Source organism: Pelobates fuscus, chromosome 9, assembly GCF_036172605.1.
Source record: "Pelobates fuscus isolate aPelFus1 chromosome 9, aPelFus1.pri, whole genome shotgun sequence".
Classification (NCBI taxonomy): Eukaryota; Metazoa; Chordata; class Amphibia; order Anura; family Pelobatidae; genus Pelobates; species Pelobates fuscus.
The window spans coordinates 12,144,490-12,165,481 of NC_086325.1; the positions used below are offsets into that span (position 1 = coordinate 12,144,490).

At 43.5% G+C, this 20,992-nt stretch overlaps 1 protein-coding gene across 1 annotated transcript in view; it reads right to left on the minus strand.

Annotated features, from left to right (window-relative positions):
* Window positions 1-20,992, minus strand: part of LOC134572303 (cytochrome P450 2G1-like) — a 93,693-nt gene that overhangs the window by 24,054 nt on the left and 48,647 nt on the right. The window contains exons 5-6 of the mRNA XM_063431186.1: window positions 14,571-14,747; window positions 2,438-2,579 (exon numbers count right to left, since the gene is read on the minus strand). Of these exons, the coding sequence (XP_063287256.1) occupies window positions 2,438-2,579; window positions 14,571-14,747 (319 nt within the window). The remainder of the gene's footprint in view (window positions 1-2,437; window positions 2,580-14,570; window positions 14,748-20,992) is intronic.

The window sequence follows — 20,992 nt, forward strand, 5'->3', positions numbered from 1 at the left end:
CTGATAGGTAAATCTTGAGCTTTGCAAGTAACCAATCAGGCAAGGCTCAAGAGTTACCTATCAGAGCACTCTTATTGGTTGAATTCAAACCAACTAATCAGAGCGCCTCTGAGTCAAATTTCAGGGTGAGGGAAGGCTTTATAAGCCTTTCCCTGCTCTGCGGAGGTCAGTATGTGTGGTGCTCTCGCTGGGTGAAGTTGGATTCTTTTTTTACCGTTGGGATTTTTTTTCAGTCATGTTTTTTCTTTTGTGCTTTATTTTTTTTTTACAAGTTCAACAGGAATCATGGATTTTTATTTGGCCTTTTCTGGGGCTGAAAAAAAGCAGGTCTGAGAAAAAAGAAGATATCTGGTAAGTATGTTTTTTTTATTTACGGGTATTTAGCTTTTTATTCCCCCTCACTATTTTTAGGGTGAGGGGGTAGGAAGGAATTTTATTTGAGGGAGGGTGACTAGGAGCTTGGGGACCCCTAGTCACCTTGGGGGTTACTTTTACATTTAGCCCCCACCCGTCACTGCCCTATTGTCATTTTCGGCCTTCCCCACTGCTCAGGGGTTTGGACAGGGGGGCAATAGGTCCCCCCCTATTGTCACTATGGCCCCTTACCCGCTGCTCATGGGTGGGGGATGGGGGGGTGGCAGTAGGTTCTCCCCCTATTTAATGTAGAACTAACACCCTTTTTAAAAAGTGGAATGACAAACAATGTGCAATAACAATCCTTAATACTGGAGAAAAATATATCAGGACTCCTCCTAGTCTTCACAATGTATACAAAACAGAAAAAGCTCTACAGTAGAGAAAAATAAAACTCATAGAGTAATAACGCTCATACTCCTTTAAGTGGTATTCTTTTTCAGATCTGTAGCTGTATCCCCATTTTGAGTTTGGTTGAGCATGATTTCCCAACATTACATTTTTCCCTGAGAGAATTGTTGACAGTTACACAGAACAAAAGAAACGCCCTGAATGTCTGATCTCCATCCTTCCTGCTCACTCACAGCGATCGGATTATTGCGTTATAGAAAGTATAAGGGGAACATAATCTGTTAATCATTCACAGTAAATATGACAGAGTGACAAAGTGGTTTTGGGGCAAGTATACAACTTTCCTTTCACCTCAGGTTATCACAAACAACCCTTAAACCCCCAAACAGTTTCTCACACACAACAATTTGAGTGAGAGAAAGAATTAGAGGAAAGGAGGGTACATCCAGCCATACTGTACCAATATATAATGGTGGTCTGCTCAGCTGGTCAAAAATCAGATACTGGACTATTTGTTCTAAACTTTAAAAAAAACATTTTGTCAGACTGGTAATAAAATGGCTGAATTAAAACGTTAAAAGGTCCAAGTACCCTAACCCTCCTCCTCAAAGTGACATCTCCCCACACCTTCTCTAGTGGAGTGATATAATATGTCTAGGGTCCTGGAGAGAAGACGAGCTGCCATCAGAGGGCAATGCTTTACACTCACCACCTGCTCAATGTTGTATATGTTCTGTGATCATTATTTTGCTATGGTGTTGTTTTACTTTATTTTGTTTTATTTTATTTCATTTGTGTTATTCGCTTTATCTTTGTGTCATGGCGTTACGCTAGTCATCGGACCGCCACTAGATCGACACAGGGCCTCCAGGGCGTGCACAAGCGTGATAACTTAATATGTTTAAATTGCCTCTACTAGGCTTGTGCTATTTACTTTTAAATATTCCTAGGTAATGTAAAGCAGTTTCCTGTCTTCATGTCCATATGCCTTTGGACTGTCTGTCTGATATTATTTCATGTCTAACAAAAACAAAATAAGTGTAAACATGCATGTTGAAGCTTAACAAGTTTTACTGTAGACCTGTTATTTTTATTATGCATCTTTCAGAACTTGTCAATTACTCTTTGCACTGCAAAAATAAAGAATAACAAAAAAAAGTTCCAAGTACTGGTACCACTTGGTAACTGTCTTTTAAAAAAATATGTGCTTGTTTTTCATAAAAATTTAAAAATATTAGAAATATTAATTTAAACTTATGTTAATATGAAATGTGAAATTACGTGCATGTTGTTAAAAGTGTAAGACTTAATTCAAGAAACATATTACAACACAATGGGGGAGATTTATCAAAGTGTTTTTTAACGTTCAGCAAATTTTTGGTGCTATTTTTTTCTGTCATTTTTTTATCTTTTCTTTTTTTCTTTTGCACCTTTAACTTTCATTTTTCAATATACATCATTGTGTTGTATGTACAATGGACTTATCAACATTTTTGCTGATTTTTCATACTGAAAATCTGCAAAAGTCACCATTAAGGTCTAAGTGAATTTTTATAGATAAATAATTTAGAAAGCTTTTTAAAAGATTGTGATTATCTGAAAGGCTTATCCAAAATATATTAAATCATGGCCATAATTTCTTAAATAGAATGAGATTTCACTTATCACTTACCAAGAATCTGTGGGTGTTTCATTAGAATTAGAATAGAATACGTGATAGTTGTAGACATAGTTTCTACCCCAGCAAAGAAGATCTGTAAGGTGCTAGTTATTAAGTTTCTCAAATGGAACTCGGTTTTTGGATCCATCTTTTCCTTTGAAAAATTTAAAAGAATAATGATGAATACATAGTAAAAATAATAAATAAATATTTGGACTATGCACAAATATTTAACATTAGTCACTCTATATAGCCATCATTATACCTCCTTTTATTACTCCATATAACTCTCCCTATAACTCCTCCTATTACTCCATATAACCATCCCTATAACTCCTAATATTACTCTATATAACTTCTCTCTATAACTCCTCCTATTACTCCATATGACCTTCCTACAACTCCTCCTTTTTCAACATATAACCCTTTCTATAACCTCTCCTATTACACTATTTAACCTTCCATATAACTCCTCATATTACTCCATATAACCCTCCCTATTACTCCTTCTACTACTCCGTATGACCTTCCTTTAACTACTCCTTTTACTACATATTACTTCTCCCTATAACTCCTCCTATTACTCCATATAACCCCCCATAACTCCTCTTATTACTCCATGTAATCCTTCCTATAACTACATATAATTCTCCTTATAACTGAATAGAATATTATTTTTTTACTCTCTGTCATAGTACAATATATCTCAATTCATTGGGATACACCTACAAGGCGGGTGTTGGCGTCATGACGTGACGCACGTGTGGGTGCACTCACACCTGGAGGAGGAGACTGGCCACATTGCAAAAGGAAGAGATACTGGCCACTTTGCAAAAGGAAGAGAGCGTTCATGCCATGGTAAACTAGTACCGAATGGGTGGCTGTTTTGAATCCGGCATATGTGGCTTTTATATCCGGTACACATAGGATTGACTTGTTCTGGAGAGAAGAAAGTCTGGAGTTGGTTCTTGGAGGCTCTGCCACGTGCTGCCGGTGTGGCAGGACTGCTGCCTATAAATTGCCCTTTCCTATGTGTGGATGTACTCTCCGGAAATATATATTTTCCCGTGTTAATTTTCCCACTCTCTATGGTTTTCACACTGAATCCTGCAAATTGATTTTTACCCACACGGGGGCGTTCCGGCGTACAGAGTTCTGTGTGCCAGACCACCCTGATCCTCCATTTTGAACGTGTGGTTAGAACATTCACACCTCGCTAATGAGGTGTAAAAACCGCAGACCACAAGGGAAACAAGCGTGCCACCGGTTCGTATCACCGAACGCTCACCAGGGGGAGCATTCGTATCCCGAATTGGCCTGCGCGCACTGTCACATATGTATCCCAGATTTTAAAAAAAAAAGATTGTATGCAGTCTATGGTGGAAACACTGAAAGACTAAATTAAGTCTAAATTAAACAAGAAATTGGAAATGCCTTAATCAGCTTGAATAAAAACAATAGCTGAAATGGAGGAGAATAATCAATCATTTAAAGAGCTCCGAGTAATATCTGAATGGAAAATATCGGATATAGAATTAAAATTAGATGACATGGAAGATCGCATAAGAAGACAGAATTTAAGATTTAGAAATATATCTGATGAAAGATTACAAATATTTTTGGAAGAATTTTGGGGAAAGCTGGGAGTTAACACTAAAATTCCTCCATTTTTAATGAATCGTTTGCACAGCCCCCCCAAACCAAGGGGTATCCCTGAAAGTACTCGTAGGGATGTAACAGTCATTTCATTTCAAATTAAAGAACAAATTACAAATAACTTAGAAGCACCTCTAAGAAGTATCCAAGTACTACAGGATTATTCATATATAACATGATTGCGCAGAAGAAACTTCTCAACAGAAATTAACTTGTTTAAAATACACAATATTACATTTAATTGAAGTGCTTCAGTCATCCCAAGAGTATACTGGGACAACAGATTGAGCTCTATCAGGACACCTAGAGAAGCTAGAGAATGGATTGAACAAAGCAATTTGAGTTAGAGGAAGAAGAAAAGAAAGAGAAAAATCTGTATGGAGCTCTGTGAAGAGAACGACAAAAATTAGTCACGTGGGTAAGGATTTAAACGTAAATAGATAGAAATATATAGATCCTACTCCTTATTAATATATTAGCACTAATAGAGATAACATTCAAATATAATATAGATCACAAATAATTGGGTATGTAATAGAAATGAAAAGATAAGAGGAGTTATAATAGATTATTAAAATTATTAGATAATACGAGCACTAAGGCGGGTAAAGGAAATTTCTTGAAATACAAAGAGGGAAGATTAAGGGAAAAGTATTATGCACATACTTATTTGTATTATTTTAGAATGGATTAGAAAGATATAAATCTTATTTCTAAATAAAGATAGTAGGCACGAAAAGGATTAATAGTGACACTAATATAGCTATGACAAATATTTTTTTTTTCTCTCCCTTTTCAGGAATATATATGAAACTTTCTTAAATACTACGTATATTATCTGTTAATAGAGTTTTTCTAATACATACAAGCGTCTAGGAGAGTGATGAGTCGGGTGGGAGTAGGTTTACCCTCCTTTGTTCTTTCTTTTTTTTTTCTTCTCTCTCTGGCCACATATGTATTCCAACAAGCATCAACACTATATATGTAATACAATCACACTGATCGATGCGGACCAGATATCCTCTTTGTCGCTATATGAGATATCGTTTTTGCATGATATATTTCTGGCGAAGTAAGAATCTGGAAATAATCTTATTAGATTCTTGTCCAGAAAGAATAGATCAAGAGGTCCTAATAGGCCCTCACTAGGTTAATGAGAAAATTGTAGATAATTTTATTTTTGTATTTTATGTTGTATGTGTAGCAGCAGATAGTGGAATTTAAACAGGGGGAAGTATGGTTGAATTGATATCTGTAAACCCGCAGGGTCTTAACTCAATGATTAAGAGATCAATGATGCTAAACCACATGAGAAGAGCAAAGGCAGATGTATGCTTTCTCCAGGAGACCCACTGGAGATTAATGAATAAACATCAATGGAATCCAAATGGATTTCCTTTGATAGTTCATGCCTCAAGAACAGGTAACAAAAATAAATGCGGAGTAGCTGTCCTATTCTTTAAGACTCTACAGGTAGAGATTTTATACAAATTTTTAGATAAAGATGGTCGCTATATGATTTTGGTCTCTAAAATAAATAACATTAAGTATACTTGGGTAAATTTATATCTTCCAAATGTTGCCCCAATTACTCTATTAAAGAAAATACTAGAAAAGGTAGATGAAATAAAGAAAGTAATTCTTGTAATAGCAGGGGATTATAAATCAATCCTAGATCCAACTCAGGATAAACAAGCAAAATCTTTAACAAATACTTTTGAATAAAACAACCTGTTTGATATATAGAGGGTGTTTCACCCCGAGGATAAAGAGTTTACTCATCTCTCCAGGGTTCACCACTCTCTTTCAAGAATTGCCTTGATTTGGGGCAATCGCATGTTAGTAGAGAAGGTTAAAATAATAGAAATCATTGATAATACGTGGTCTGATCATAGCATTTTGGAAATGGATTTGGATAGTTGTTTCCCATCCTTTAATAGAACAACTCGGAGACTCAGGGATTCCCTATTCGAAAATTAAGGAATTCATAAATATTTAGAACATAAAATAGAAGATTTGTTATTGGATAATAATATATTAGGTACTTCTTCGTGCATATATTGGTGTGCCTTTAAGGCTGTGATGCGTTGTCATTTTATAAAGCTACAAAGTCGAATAAAGAAGCAACCGCTGTGCCATCTATACCGAGATCATCACAAATAGTCTAGAGAGTATAAAGAAAATGTGTCAAAGGACACTTTGGACAAACGTACTAAAAATAAAGCCTTAATTAGGGATAAAATCACAGAAAGAATAACAGCAAATCTTAAAAAAAATTAAATAAATTATTACTATAGATGAAATAGGGCAGATAAAACCCTTACTAAAAATTTAAGAAAAAAAATAGATAATAGAGTTCATAAATTAATAGTTGACTCTAAAATATATATAGAAATTGTAGAAATTAGGCGGGCTTTTAATAATTATTATTCTAATCTTTATAATATTGAGTCTAAACCTGGAATGGCATTGATAAAGAATTATATTTCTAAGACTTCTCTCCCTATTATTAAAAATTATCATAAAGATCAATTTAATAGATCTATTACAAGAGAAGAGATAAGAAGGGGTATATCCGATTTGAAAAAATATAAATCCCCAGGACCTGACGGTTTTTACAATTTCTTTTTCAATTCATATGCCTCTAAGATCACAGATGTCCTGACTAAAGTGTTTTATGAAATAATTGAGGGTGGAGAATTTCCTGGAGAGATGACAAGAGTAAATATCATCCCTATATTAAAGCAGGGTAAGACCCCAACAGAGATCTCCAACTTAATTAATGTTGATATAAAGATATATGCGTCAGTGCTTTCCGCTAGACTGAAAACCATCATTGGAGAGTTAATCCATTTTGTCCCATGGACTTCATCAAATTTTAGAAGGATTATAGATGTCTTTGATTATGTGAGTGAGAAGAGGATTCCACTCCTGACTCTGTCATTGGATGAAAATAAGGCCTTTGATAGAGTCGGGTGAAACTTCTTGGCCTCTGTTTTGGAGAAATTTGGTTATACAGGGAGATTTTTACAAGCTATAATGGCCCTCTACGACAATCCTTCCGCCAGAACAATAGGCCCTAACATCTGCTCCTCCTAGTTCAATCTTTCTAATGGAACCAGGCAAGGGTGTCAATTATAGCCTCTTCTTTTCATTCTAACTACAGAGCGACTGGCAGCTAATATTAGGAATTGTAATAATATAAAAGGTCTTGAGATTAAAAAAGCAGAGGCCAAAGTCAATCTTTATGCTGACGACATCTTAATCACTGTAACATCACTCAAGGAATCTATGATAGCTTTAATGAGCGAAATAGAAGAATATAGCTTCGTATCTAGTTTTAAGTTAAACACCAATAAATCTATAATTATGGCTTCTAACGTTAAGAAATCAGATATAGAATCAAATTCAGAGTAATTTTGAATTTTTATTGGCAAAACAGAGTTTGGAATATTTAGGCCTAGAAGTGGTTGGAGATGTTCAAAGGACCATGGAGTTACGCTTTTTAATACTCCTAAGACAGACCAACATATTGTTAAAAGAATGGAGACAGCTTAAAATATCATGGTGGGGAAGAGTAAATACCATTCGAAACTATGTTCTACTGAAATGCTCGTATCTTTTCCAGATGAATCCTTTGAAGGTAACTCCCTCATGGATAATAAGGATCCAGAGAATTTTCGATGGTTTCATCTGGAAGGGCCGGACCCCGTGAATAAGAATAAATAGTTTAGCACTGAAACTAAAAAAGGAGGAATGAATGTGCCTTCATTGGGGGATCTTTTATAGAGCTCAATAGAGCATTTTAACACATATATATGTGTATATATATATATATATATATATATATAGATCTCAGCTACATGGTTCAAAGAAAGAATTTATATGGCAAGCTGAATGTGAAATGACCAATATGAACAACTGGGAAATGGCCATATGGATCACCTGGCACCCCGACTGGGTACCTCCATTGAAGGATGCTCCTAGCGCTTCCTGAGGGCTCCAAGCACTCCAGCAGACACCATAACCACGTAGACTCCTTCAGAGAGCAGAACAGGAACAAGCTCTTACAAGAGCTTAGTAGTGATATAGCAAGTGAGTATGACTAGCATAGCAATCCATGTAGCAGATTCCCCCAATAAGAGACGGCACTCCAAATTGAGGGTGAAGTAGAACTGTTTAATAGAAGCAAGCACTCACAATTTATACAATTCTTAGGCCAGAGGCACATCCCCTGGACCTGATGGAACACTGGCACTCAAAGGACACAAACCAATCAAAACAATACAACAATGTCTGACACACCCAGTCATTACAGCAAAATCCTCCCCTCTGCCTGTGATATAATTACTGAAAGGCAGGAAAATACACAGTTTTACACAATATTCATAACTTTAAAAGTATACATCACATTCACATAAAACTTCCAGAATCAGCATACTCCAAATACAAACATATGTCAAAATCATACAAATTGGTCCAGTGGTTCAAAAGTTAGTTAGAAGTCCCTTTTTGACCGACTGCAAGCATGGTTTGGGTGTGGTAAGCCAATTATCTCCAGCATACAGAAAATATCTCTATTCACAACAACAGTGAAAACTAGAGATGTCGCGAACATAAAATTTTCCATTCGCGAACAGCGAACGCAAATTTCCGTAAATGTTCGCGAACGGGCGAACCGGGCGAACCGCCATAGACTTCAATAGGCAGGCGAATTTTAAAACCCACAGGGACTCTTTCTGGCCACAATAGTGATGGAAAAGTTGTTTCAAGGGGACTAACACCTGGACTGTGGCATGCCGGAGGGGCATCCATGGCAAAACTCCCATGGAAAATTACATAGTTGATGCAGAGTCTGGTTTTAATCCATAAAGGGCATAAATCACCTAACATTCCTAAATTGTTTGGAATAACGTGCTTTAAAACATCAGGTATGATGTTGTATCGATCAGGTACTGTAAGGGTTACGCCCGCTTCACAGTGACAGACCAAACTCCCCGTTTAACGCACCGCAAACAACCGCAAGCAGTCCATTTGCACAACCGCAAACTCCCCATTTGCACAAGGTTGGATACCAAGCTAGCCATGTCCCGTTCCTTGTCCTCACTGATGTCATTGAAGGTCTCTTCCTCCACCCAGCCACGTACAACACCAAGGGTCCCCAAAAGGTGACAACAAGCCCCCTGTGAAGCCTGCTGTGTTTGGACTTCCACCTCCTCAAAGCCACCTCCACCTCCTCAAAGACTGCTCTCTCTGCGTTGCCTCTCTCTGCATTATTATAAAGTGTGTTAAGTAGTACTATTCCTATCAGTTTAATCCCTGTTACGTCCCCTATCAGTGGACGTGTATATGGCATCGATTTTAGGAACCGGGAGATGGAAAAAGATGCTTGGTCGGTCCTCCTACTTCAAATTTGGGGAACTGTGCCCTGGCAGGCCCTGAAACGCACACGTGTGAAGGAAACTGACTGCTATTATTTCACAGTCAAATTTCTAGGTTTTTTTTTAATGTACACTACTATTACACCAGATATGAGTTGCACTGATGTGACACTGTGCCCTGGCAGGCCCTGAAACGCACACGTGTGAAGGAAACTGACTGCTATTATTTCAAAGTTAAATTTCTAGTTTTTTTTTAATGTACACTACTATTACACCAGATATGAGTTGCACTGATGTGACACTGTGCCCTGGCAGGCCCTGAAACGCACACGTGTGAAGGAAACTGACTGCTATTATTTCAAAGTTAAATTTCTAGTTTTTTTTTTTTAAATGTACACTACTGTTACACCAGATATGAGTTGCACTGGTGTGACACTGTGCCCTGGCAGGCCCTGAAACGCACACGTGTGAAGGAAACTGACTGCTATTATTTCACAGTCAAATTTCTATTTTTTTTTTAATGTACACTACTGTTATACCAGATATGAGTTGCACACGTGTGAAGAAAACTGACTGCTATCATATTACAGTCAAAAAAGTTTTTTGTTTTTTTAAATGCAAGCTATTGTGACACCAGATATGAGTGGTGGCACTGTGCAAGTGGGCACAGTATACGCTGTGAGCCTGACACACACGCTGGCAGGCAGGCAGACTATAGTGGACACTGAATACACTAGCCTAGCTATTGATTTCCCTATTAAATCAGCAGCAGCTACACTGTCCCTCCTCTCACTAAGAATGCAGCTTCCGAATGAATCTAAAATGGATGCTGTCCAGGAGGTGGGAGGGTCTGGGAGGGAGGGTCTGCTGCTGATTGGCTGGAATGTGTCTGCTGACTGTGAGGTACAGGGTCAAAGTTTACTCAATGATGATGAATAGGGGGCGGGCTGAACATCGCATATGTTCGCCCGCCGGGGCGAACGCGAACAAGCTATGTTCGCCAGGAACTATTCGCCAGCGAACTATTCGGGACATCTCTAGTAAAAACACATAAAAATACATAATTGCTATCATACTGAACAGAACCCCCACATTCAATCTATCCACTCAATATATCCGAACAGCGCACAGATCCCACGAACAGAATAAAATCACCATGGGGTTAAAGTTTAGCAAGGGCCATACACAGTCCAATAGAAGTCCATAAGCCCCAAGACTGTTTTTAAAGTGCCTAATCTCCCAGGGGCCATAGTCCCAAGGCACAAGGCTGGCAATCAGTCCCCTCCAAAAACCAGTGGCGAGGCCGCTTTCGCCATATGGAATATTGAAGACCCTATAATCTGAAAAAAAGCTGGAAATATAATCTTATTGTCAGTAATTTGATGGAAGAGTGGGAAAGATTAAAGAAAAAAACTGAATTTAGGAAAAAGCATTCTGAATTTCTTTAAACTTGAGATAGTGGAAGCTAATATAGAAAATATCACGTTAAGAAATTGGATAAGCGGGGGGCGGAGCTTGACCGCCATGCCGAGAAGACGCATAGAACCGGACTTTCAGCTATCTGGACTGCAATTTAAACACCCGAACCAGGCTATATATTTACCCGCATCGCGGAACCCACGGCAGGACCAATTTGGGACAACATGGAGTCTCCGGACGCACTACCCGAGGCAGGTCCGACTTGCGGCCTAGCAGTTGATGCAGTGCGGAGGACGCAGCCGGTCATCCAGCCCCGAAGTCCTGCAGACCTCTCCCCCCCCTTTGACCGCTGGGGGTTACCACGGTCAACCACAGCACCCCCACAAGCCTGTTACTACACAAGCCGACCCCCCTGGGGAGACGCGGGCGGGAGACTGCCACAACGCCCCACACATCCAAGATGGCGGCGATCCTCACCATGCTACCTCAACCAACCAGCGGTCCCACACACCAAAGCAGTGGAGAATGCCCCACAACAAGCGGCAGAGAGAAATCTCTCCAGCACTAAGCACCAACACACTGAGCGCACCGGCAGCCGCACGACAGTGAGGCACTAGCCTCGACCCAGGACAGCAAGATTTAACCACAAGAGAAGGAGAGAGCTTGAGTGGCATGGACTGATCCAGGATTTAAACCCCCCAGTAGAGTGTTGAAAGCTCGGAAGAGGACTGTTGGGCTGCATTCTGTCGAGGCATCGGGGTGCCCACATACACCAAGCAACTGCTATAAGAACTATCAGTACCTGTGATACTGAGCTCCCAGTATCAGCAACAACAGATGCAATAATGCATAGTTAACACTTGAGAAATGTCTTTCACAATAGATGATAGTCTTGACAAGTGCCCTGTGCTTGGTCAGCCTAATGCCATGTCTCTCAATTGCCTAATATGTCACAGGGGTAAAGCACTAGTATACCTAGTTTGCCAAGTTATAATTCTCGCTCATGTAGTCAGCCAACACAACGTAGGATTTATTAACCGCAGGGGTACCGCATCTTTGATCATCACCTTGTTTAAACCTAAGATGAGTGTTTTATACTAATTGATACCAGCATGTTCTGCAAATATGATATTTTCTTGACTACTATCCAGGTCATTATCATAAAAACAAAATGTGCATTGTTTATCCATGTTATGCCTTACCGAATTAATGATTATTGTTCAAACGTGTGTATATGCTTGTAACGGCTACCCAGGTAGAGAGAGGGTATCTGCCATTGGAGACGTCCTTTTTCCTGCAAGCTGCTGTGGAGAAGTAAAGCTGGTATAATCCCATCCATGATATCCAGAGAGAGAGTCAGGTTCAGCTGAAAAAGAGCAGAGTAATATTCCCAAATAATCCCCTTTCAAGAACGAGACGAGGCTACGTTTTGAAGGGTCAAGAAGAACTGAGGACTGGAACACCCAGCCTGCTTTTTATTACAAAAAGGTACACACAGGACACACCCAGGGGGAGGTTGAAAATATGCATGGTAACACCCCCACGTCTCCTCCCCTCAGATAAACATATAACATAATTAGAACATACAGTATTTTACCCAAGTTCTGGATGTACCCCAAAAAAACCCCAGCAACACAAGCCGGGACACAGCAATCCGCTGACGACTCAGCGCCGACAACCAAAAAGGACCTAAAACTCCTCTTAGCCGAAATACACAAATTACTTGCAGCAGACTCGGCCATCCTTAAAAGAGAGGTACGGGCAGTGTCGGAGAGAGTCAAAACCACCGAAACTTCCTTAACAGAGGTACAATCCCACCTGTCTACTGTGAAGGACTCTATAACAATGCTTCAAACTCAATAACAATCACTATCACTTAAACTTACCACACTGGAAGACCGCCAGAGACGTAATCACATCAAAATAAGGGGCATCCCCGCAATGACTACAGCGGAGGAGTTACCCCACTATATCAGGAGACTGCTGGCCACAATCCTGCCACACGCAGTGGCTAAGAAGGTAGCAATTGACAGTGTGTACCGTCTTCCAGGCCCCTCTCACCTCCAGCCCAATGCGGCACGTGATGTCATCCTCCGCTGCATCTCCCTACCTGACAAACTCCAGATCATGTCAGCACTAAGAGGTAGAACACCCCTCACCTTAGAAAACTCGATCCTAACATTCTACCAGGACCTGACACGGCCCACGCTTCTTCTCCGCAAGACATTCGCCCCGGTCACAACACAGCTCCGTGCAGCAGGACTGACCTACCGATGGGGGAGGAACGGCTCCTTGACTGTGACTCAAGGCGGGACTGTGCATAATCTGCCCTCCGTGGCAGAAGCGTCGACCTTCCTGGAGACCCTGGGGCTACCACACCTGAACGTGCCCCCCACATTGGGAGCACCGGCAGTGGCATGAGATCCCGCATCCATAAAGCCATTTGTTCCGAGAGCGACAGACCCACAAGGAAAGGACAACCACGATTGACAAGCACAAACTTTAGTTCACATATCATTATAACATTATTATTTTGTTTGAATTCTTAGGTATCGTTTACCAATTGTCACTCAATCTAAGTTTCGTTAGGAACAGATCTAACATACAAACACGCCGACTATGACTGCGGACGACAAGACCACAGTCAGTGGCAGATACTACCCCCCCCCCCCAGCAACCCCCTTGGTCAGGGGCTCTAAACTCGCATGCATACACTAATTATCACAACCTGCATCTTGGGCCATTAGGCTCAGATCCCGCACTATATGCAACCACTCCCTCAGCCTGACATAAGCATGAAAATTGTGAGCACACCTTAATACACGGGGCCGGGCTACTCGGGCAAATAAACTGGGGAAGCCACACTTAAGGTATGCACAACCGGGCCAATCCCAACACGGACAACACAGATGTGTACCCAGCCTAGACACCCCCACCCACCACTCTTGACTAAGCAACAGATTACAGGTACTCGACCCGTGAGGAAGCTACGCTATAAATCAATAGTTAACGGTCCCTTATCTAGTGACATCACAGTTACCACCTAGTCAATCTCGCTCCTAGACAGACTGACCCTACATAACATTGTAACGTTGCACTTTGGAAACCACTTGTTATATAATTTAAAAAAAAAAAACTGTGCATTTGTTCTAATGCCACATGCTTGTAACCTATAACGTTTTTGCCATGGCTGTTGTGGCTAGGTTAATTGTTCTGTCAATAACTGCACTCAAAAATAAAGAATAAAAAAAAAAAATCAATAATTGGTAATGGTAATCTAAATAGTCTCATTATAAAGAAAAAAAGTAGCGATATTAGAAAGAGGACAGAAGCCTTCAATAAGTGGTCGGACGGATAGATCGGGCACATAGATGATGATGTATTACTCTGTTTTTTGTTTTTGTTTTTTAAATATTTTTAATATTTTTTTATTGATTATTATAATGGGATATAGTATGGATGTCCTATATATTCTCTCTATCTAATGTAATAGATTTTGAAATATTTTCTCTAAATAAGTACACTGCTTTTGAAGTTTTAGACATTTTGTATGGATAACAGATGATGTTTAATTGAGCGATAGAGTCACACATTATATATCTGTCTGTTTGTATGTATTTTATAAAATGAGAAAAAAAAAATTCTATAAAGATTTATTAAAAAAGTTTTTTAAAAAAATTCATAATTACCTTCTCCATTTTAATGAGGAAAGCGTCAATATAGTCTCTGGGATTGTCAGGATCCAGTGTCTTTTGATGCATGTTAACCCTCTTCTCTATGTAATTCAGTAGCTCTTTCATATACTTAAATATCAGCTGGTGTCGACCAGGAAGGAATCTCATGATTCCGGGGAACACATCGTACAACTGAAAGAAATGAGTTAATATCAAGCTTAGAATCCTTAATCATCATATCAGAAGTGTTCATGTTGCGTGGAGTTTGTATATGCATCTTATCACTATGAAACGCTGAACATACAGAGTTTAACTGCTCTGCTGTCAGACATACCACTTCACCTCTGGATGCATCATTGGGGCATCTTTAGCCAGTCTGGAACAAGACTCTAGGAGGGCTAATGCTAACACCTTAATGCCGTAGGAATTTTAACTTTTGATTATTGGAGATGCTGCTGAGAGGATGAATAACAAATCATAACAAGATTTGGGGATATATTTTTTAAATCAATTGCTTCATTCTCTGGGTTTAGATCGCAGTCTGCTCTCAAAGGATTCACTCATTGGCTTTGTATTGATCTGTCAGCTCCTATAAACCCTAAAATACAGGTGTGTGTTTGGCACCTCCTTTACCTGTCACTGGGTAAAGGAGGTGAACTTGAGTAAAGGCATTGGGGTGGAGTTCTTAAAATTTGCTTTTGCTTCCCAAAAATGTCTATCTGTAGGTTTATGATATAACCGGGCATAACCTCTCATTGTGTCAGGGGTACATTGGTTAAATGAGTAGAGCCCAACAAGTAAGGTGGCAAAGTGAAATTATGGAAGGACAAACTAGCACCCCACCATCGTTAAACGTCATTGACCACCTCTTTCTAGTTAAGGTTAATACATTTCCCATACGTTGCCATTAAAGGGACACTCCAGGCACCCAGACCACTTCTGCCCATTGGAGTGTTTATAGCACATGAAATCCCCATAGGAAAGCATGGAAAGCATTTTTCAATGCTTTCCTATGGAGAGGTCTAATGCACGTCCGCTCAATAGGTCTCCCCTGCCGGATGACATGGGCGGGGGAGAAGCGTGGGCGAACCCTGACCCAGCGCCTAGGGACATCGGTGCTGGATACAGGTTAGTCACTGAAGGGGTTTTAACCCCTTCAGCAACTTGGGATGGGGGGTGGGAGGGAGAGGCGACCTGCAGTGCCAGGAAAATGGTTTGTTTTCATGGCACTGGAGAGTCCCTTTAACAGGGGAGGGCTGGCAGCCTTAGGCCTGGGGGGCAAAACCAGTCAAGTGGCCCATTGCGCCACCAAATCAGTTCACCATCCATGCCCACCTTTTCCTGGTTTTATAACGGATATTGATGTTCTGCTAATCAGTAGCTCTTTGCCATACCCGCTCCTTCACGGCTCTGACTTTCAATGTTGTCAGAGCACAGGCTGAGAATCTCTGAGCCTGTGCTCTGACTCACTAACTGAGCGCCGGAACCACGAGGGAGAGGATATGATCTGACTGCACCTACTGCTGGTGCGCACCAGTGGACCACCAGCGAATCGTTTAAATTAAATATGCTGGTGTACCCAACTTGTGAGCTGTGTTGGCCGCCGGGTGCCTCTGTTGTCATGGCACCCTGCGTGACCGCACAGCTTGCCCACCCCAACGGCTGGCCCTGCTGACACACACTGACGTTACTACTTAGACATCCCTCAATATTAATACAGACATCAGAGTAAACACCAATAAACTGTGGAAACAGAGCTGATCCCCCCAAATTTATAAAGGTTTGCTTAGAGGATTTATTCAAGATTAAATCATGCCTCCTCCTCTCTCTCCCCCATGCGCTGCTCTGTAGGCTGGGAGGAAGTGAAGAGTAATCACAGTCTCCCAGCACAACGCCACCTGTGGCTGCATGGGGAACAGCTGTTTAATGTAATGCTTGCAGGACGGCTAGCTGCCGCAGAACCTCTTTGTTTCCGTCTCTGCAAAGGGCTCCAGGCACTGCTTGTTGTGAGTGTGAGCCACTGTAAATTAGGGGCAGAGGGCACTTGCACTGCGGTCAAGACGGGTCTGGGCAGAAGGAGAGTGCAGTGCAATCAGTGCACTCCCCTCCTGTGGGTCACCAGTACACTGGTGCACCTGCCCAGGATCAGAGCCGGTGCAAGGTTTTTGCCGCCCTAGACAAAATATAAATTTGCCGCCCCCCCATGTGACATCACAATGCCCCACCCATATGATCTGCCATATGAACTAACGCCAGTGCTGCACACAGTGTGTGTTTACATTAAAAAGCCTGCAGGGACCAGCTATAGACACCAGAACCACTTCATTAAGCTATAGTGTCCCTTTAATGTGAGGTAAATTATAGATTAGTGTCACTAATAATATACTAGATTGCCTACTTACAATTAGATGAGGATGATGATGGGCTGCAGTTTGGCTCCACTGGTCTGGTGTTGAACAGGATCTCTGGAGGCTGTTTGCAACTGTGGTCACAAAATTCAATGTTCTGGGAGAATTGGAAGCAGCTCCATTTTTGGGGGGCCTCTTACACAGCTCAAGGTCTGGGCCCCAGTGCCTGACGGTGAGTATGCCCATAAGGCCCACTCATAAGTCCACTTATATGTTCCACCCACCAATGAGTTCGCTCACAGGGAGTGGAGTGTGTAGGGGATGTGTTAAGTGTTATAGTAGAGGATCTAATATGTGTGATTATGGTATGTAGTGTATAGGGATACCAGTTTGTGCAGGTGATGCAGCGTGTATTTGTGTATAAGGGATGTATTATGTGTTTCTGGTTGTGTGTAAGGGATGCATTGTGTGAATCTGTGTTTGTATGCATAAGGGATGCAAGGTGTGTGTCTGTATGTGTGTGCATTGAGTGTAAGAGATGCATTGTGTTTCTGTGTGCATGTAAGAAAAACAGTGTGTGTGTTTGCATGTGTGTGTAAGGGTTTGCATTGTATGTTTCTGTGTATGTGTGCAAATGATGCATTGTCTTTGTGTGTAAGGGTTGCATTGTGTGTGTGTGTGTGTGTGTGTGTGTGTAATGGATGCATTGTGTGTTTCTCTGTGTGTAAGGGAAGCATGTTGTGTTTCTGTGTATGTATAGGGATGCATTGTGTGTTTCTGTGTATGTATAGGGATGCATTGTGTGTGTGTGTGTGTGCGCGTAGTGTGAAAGAGCTCCCTGTCTTGCCCCCTGTCCTATAGAGCTGTCCCTTAGAGCTCTCCCCTGCCCCTTAGTGGTCTCTCCTCTCCCCCACCCTCCCCTAGCGGTCTCTTCTCACACTCACCCACCCTCCCTGTGCAATTCTCATCCCCCCTCCACCCTCCCTGTGTTCTTCTCACTCCTCCTTCTGTGTGTTCTCCTCACCCCCCGTGTTCTTCTTACCCCCCCTCCTCCCTGTGTTCTTCTTACTTCCCCCCTTGTTCTTCTTACTCCCCCCTTGTTCTTCTTACCCCCTTCTTCTTATTACTCCCCCTTCTTCTTACTCCCCCCTTCTTCTTCTTCTTACTCCCCCCTTCTTCTTCTTAACCCTCCTACTTCTTCTTACTCCCCCCTCTTCTTCTTACTCCCCCTTCTTCTTCTTACCCCCCTTCTTCTAATTACTTCCCACTCTTGTTCTTCTTACTCCCCACTCTTTTTCTTACTCCCCCTTCTTCTTCTTACCCCCCTCTTTTTCTTATCTCCCCTCCTTCTTACTCCCCCCCTCTTCTTACTCCCCTCCCCTCTTCTTCCCCCCTCTTTTTCTTGTCTCCCCTCCTTCTTACACTCCCCCCTCCCCTCTTCTTACTCCCCCCTCCCCTCTTACACCCCCCTCTTATTATCCCCCCTTCTTCTTACTCTCCCTCCTCGCCTCTTCTTACTCCCCCCTCCCCTCTTACTCCCCCCTCCACTTACTCCCCCCTCCCCTCTTACTCCCCCCTCTTCTTACTCCCCTCTCCCCTCTTACTCCCCCCTCCCCTCTTCTTACTCTCCCCCCCTCTCCTCTTCTTACTATCCCCCCTCCCCTCTTCTTACCCCCCTCTTCTTACTCCCCCTCCCCTCTTCTTACTCTCCCCCCTCCCCTCTTCTTACCCCCCTCTTCTTACTCCCCCTCCCCTCGTCTTACTCCCCCCCCTCTTCTTACTCCCCTCTCCCCTCTTCTTACTCCCCTCTCCCCTCTTACTCCCCCCTATTCTTACTCCCCTCTCCCCTCTTACTCCCCCTCGCCTCTTCTTACCACCCTCCCTTCTTCCTACTCCCCCCTCCCCTCTTCTTACTCCCCCCCTCTCCTCTTCTTACTCCCCCCCTCTTCTTACTCTCCCCTCCCCTTCTTACTCTCCCCCCCTTCTTACTCTCCCCCCCTCCCCTCTTCTTACTCCCCCCCTCCCCTCTTCTTACTTCCCCCCTCCCCTCTTCTTACTTCCCCCCTCCCCTCTTCTTACTTCCCCCCTCCTTCCCCTCTTCTTACTTCCCCCCTCCCTCCCCTCTTATTACTTCCCCCCTCCCTCCCCTCTTCTTCTTACCCCCTCCCCTGTAGTGTGGCCGAGCTGCTCTCCGGTCCCGGCCGGAGTGATGGGAAGGTGCACGCTCAGTGTGCACTTCCTGTCAGTCCGGCCGGTTACAGGAAACAGAAACTCCGCGCGGAACAGGAGTTTCTGTTTCCTGTAACCGGCCGGACTGAAAGGAAGGTGCACACTGAGCGTGCACCTTCCCATCACTCCGGCCGGGACCGCGGACCGGCTCGGCCACGCTACAAGGGAGAGGAGAATCTGTTATGCAGCCGCCTGAGCGCTCTTTACAGAGCGCTCAGGCGGCTGCAGCATTTAAAGGGCCGGCCCGCCGCGGCCGGTCTTAATGGGATTTAGGGCGGCCTGGGGGGCAATTGCCTCCCTGCCCCCCGGCCCAGCCCGCCCCTGCATTAATGCATTTGCAAAAATACACAGACTACATTAAAGGGCAGGGGCGGGCTGGGCCGGGGGGCAGGGAGGCAATTGCCCCCCAGGCCGCCCTAAATCCCATTAAGACCGGCCGCGGCGGGCCGGCCCTTTAAATGCTGCAGCCGCCTGAGCGCTCTGTAAAGAGCGCTCAGGCGGCTGCATAACAGATTCTCCTCTCCCTTGTAGCGTGGCCGAGCCGGTCCGCGGTCCCGGCCGGAGTGATGGGAAGGTGCACGCTCAGTGTGCACCTTCCTTTCAGTCCGGCCGGTTACAGGAAACAGAAACTCCTGTTCCGCGCGGAGTTTCTGTTTCCTGTAACCGGCCGGACTGACAGGAAGTGCACACTGAGCGTGCACCTTCCCATCACTCCGGCCGGGACCGGAGAGCAGCTCGGCCACACTACAGGGGAGGGGGTAAGAAGAAGAGGGGAGGGAGGGGGGAAGTAATAAGAGGGGAGGGAGGGGGGAAGTAAGAAGAGGGGAAGGAGGGGGGAAGTAAGAAGAGGGGAGGGGGGAAGTAAGAAGAGGGGAGGGGGGAAGTAAGAAGAGGGGAGGGGGGGAGTAAGAAGAGGGGGGGAGAGTAAGAAGGGGGGGAGAGTAAGAAGGGGAGGGGAGAGTAAGAAGAGGGGGGGAGTAAGAAGAGGAGAGGGGGGAGTAAGAAGAGGGGAGGGGGGAGTAGGAAGAAGGGAGGGTGGTAAGAAGAGGCGAGGGGGAGTAAGAGGGGAGAGGGGAGTAAGAATAGGGGGGAGTAAGAGGGGAGAGGGGAGTAAGAAGAGGGGAGAGGGGAGTAAGAAGGGGGGAGTAAGAGGGGAGAGGGGAGTAAGGTGAGGGGGGAGTAAGAAGAGGGGAGGGGGGAATAAGAAGAGGGGGGGAGTAAGACGAGGGGAGGGGGAGTAAGAAGAAGGGGGTAAGAAGAGGGGAGGGGGGAGAGTAAGAAGAGGGGAGGGGGAGTAAGAAGAGGGGGGTAAGAAGAGGGGAGGGGGGAGAGTAAGAAGAGGGGAGGGGGGGAGAGTAAGAAGAGGGGAGGGGGGAGTAAGAGGGGAGAGGGGAGTAAGAAGAGGGGGGAGTAAGAGGGGAGGGGGGAGTAAGTGGAGGGGGGAGTAAGAGGGGAGGGGGGAGTAAGAAGAGGCAAGGAGGGAGAGTAAGAAGAAGGGGGGATAATAAGAGGGGGGGTGTAAGAGGGGAGGGGGGAGTAAGAAGAGGGGAGGGGGGAGTGTAAGAAGGAGGGGAGACAAGAAAAAGAGGGGGGAAGAAGAGGGGAGGGGAGTAAGAAGAGGGGGGGAGTAAGAAGGAGGGGAGATAAGAAAAAGAGGGGGGTAAGAAGAAGAAGGGGGAGTAAGAAAAAGAGTGGGGAGTAAGAAGAACAAGAGTGGGAAGTAATTAGAAGAAGGGGGGTAAGAAGAAGAAGGGGGAGTAAGAAGAAGAGGGGGGAGTAAGAAGAAGTAGGAGGGTTAAGAAGAAGAAGGGGGGAGTAAGAAGAAGAAGAAGGGGGGAGTAAGAAGAAGGGGGAGTAATA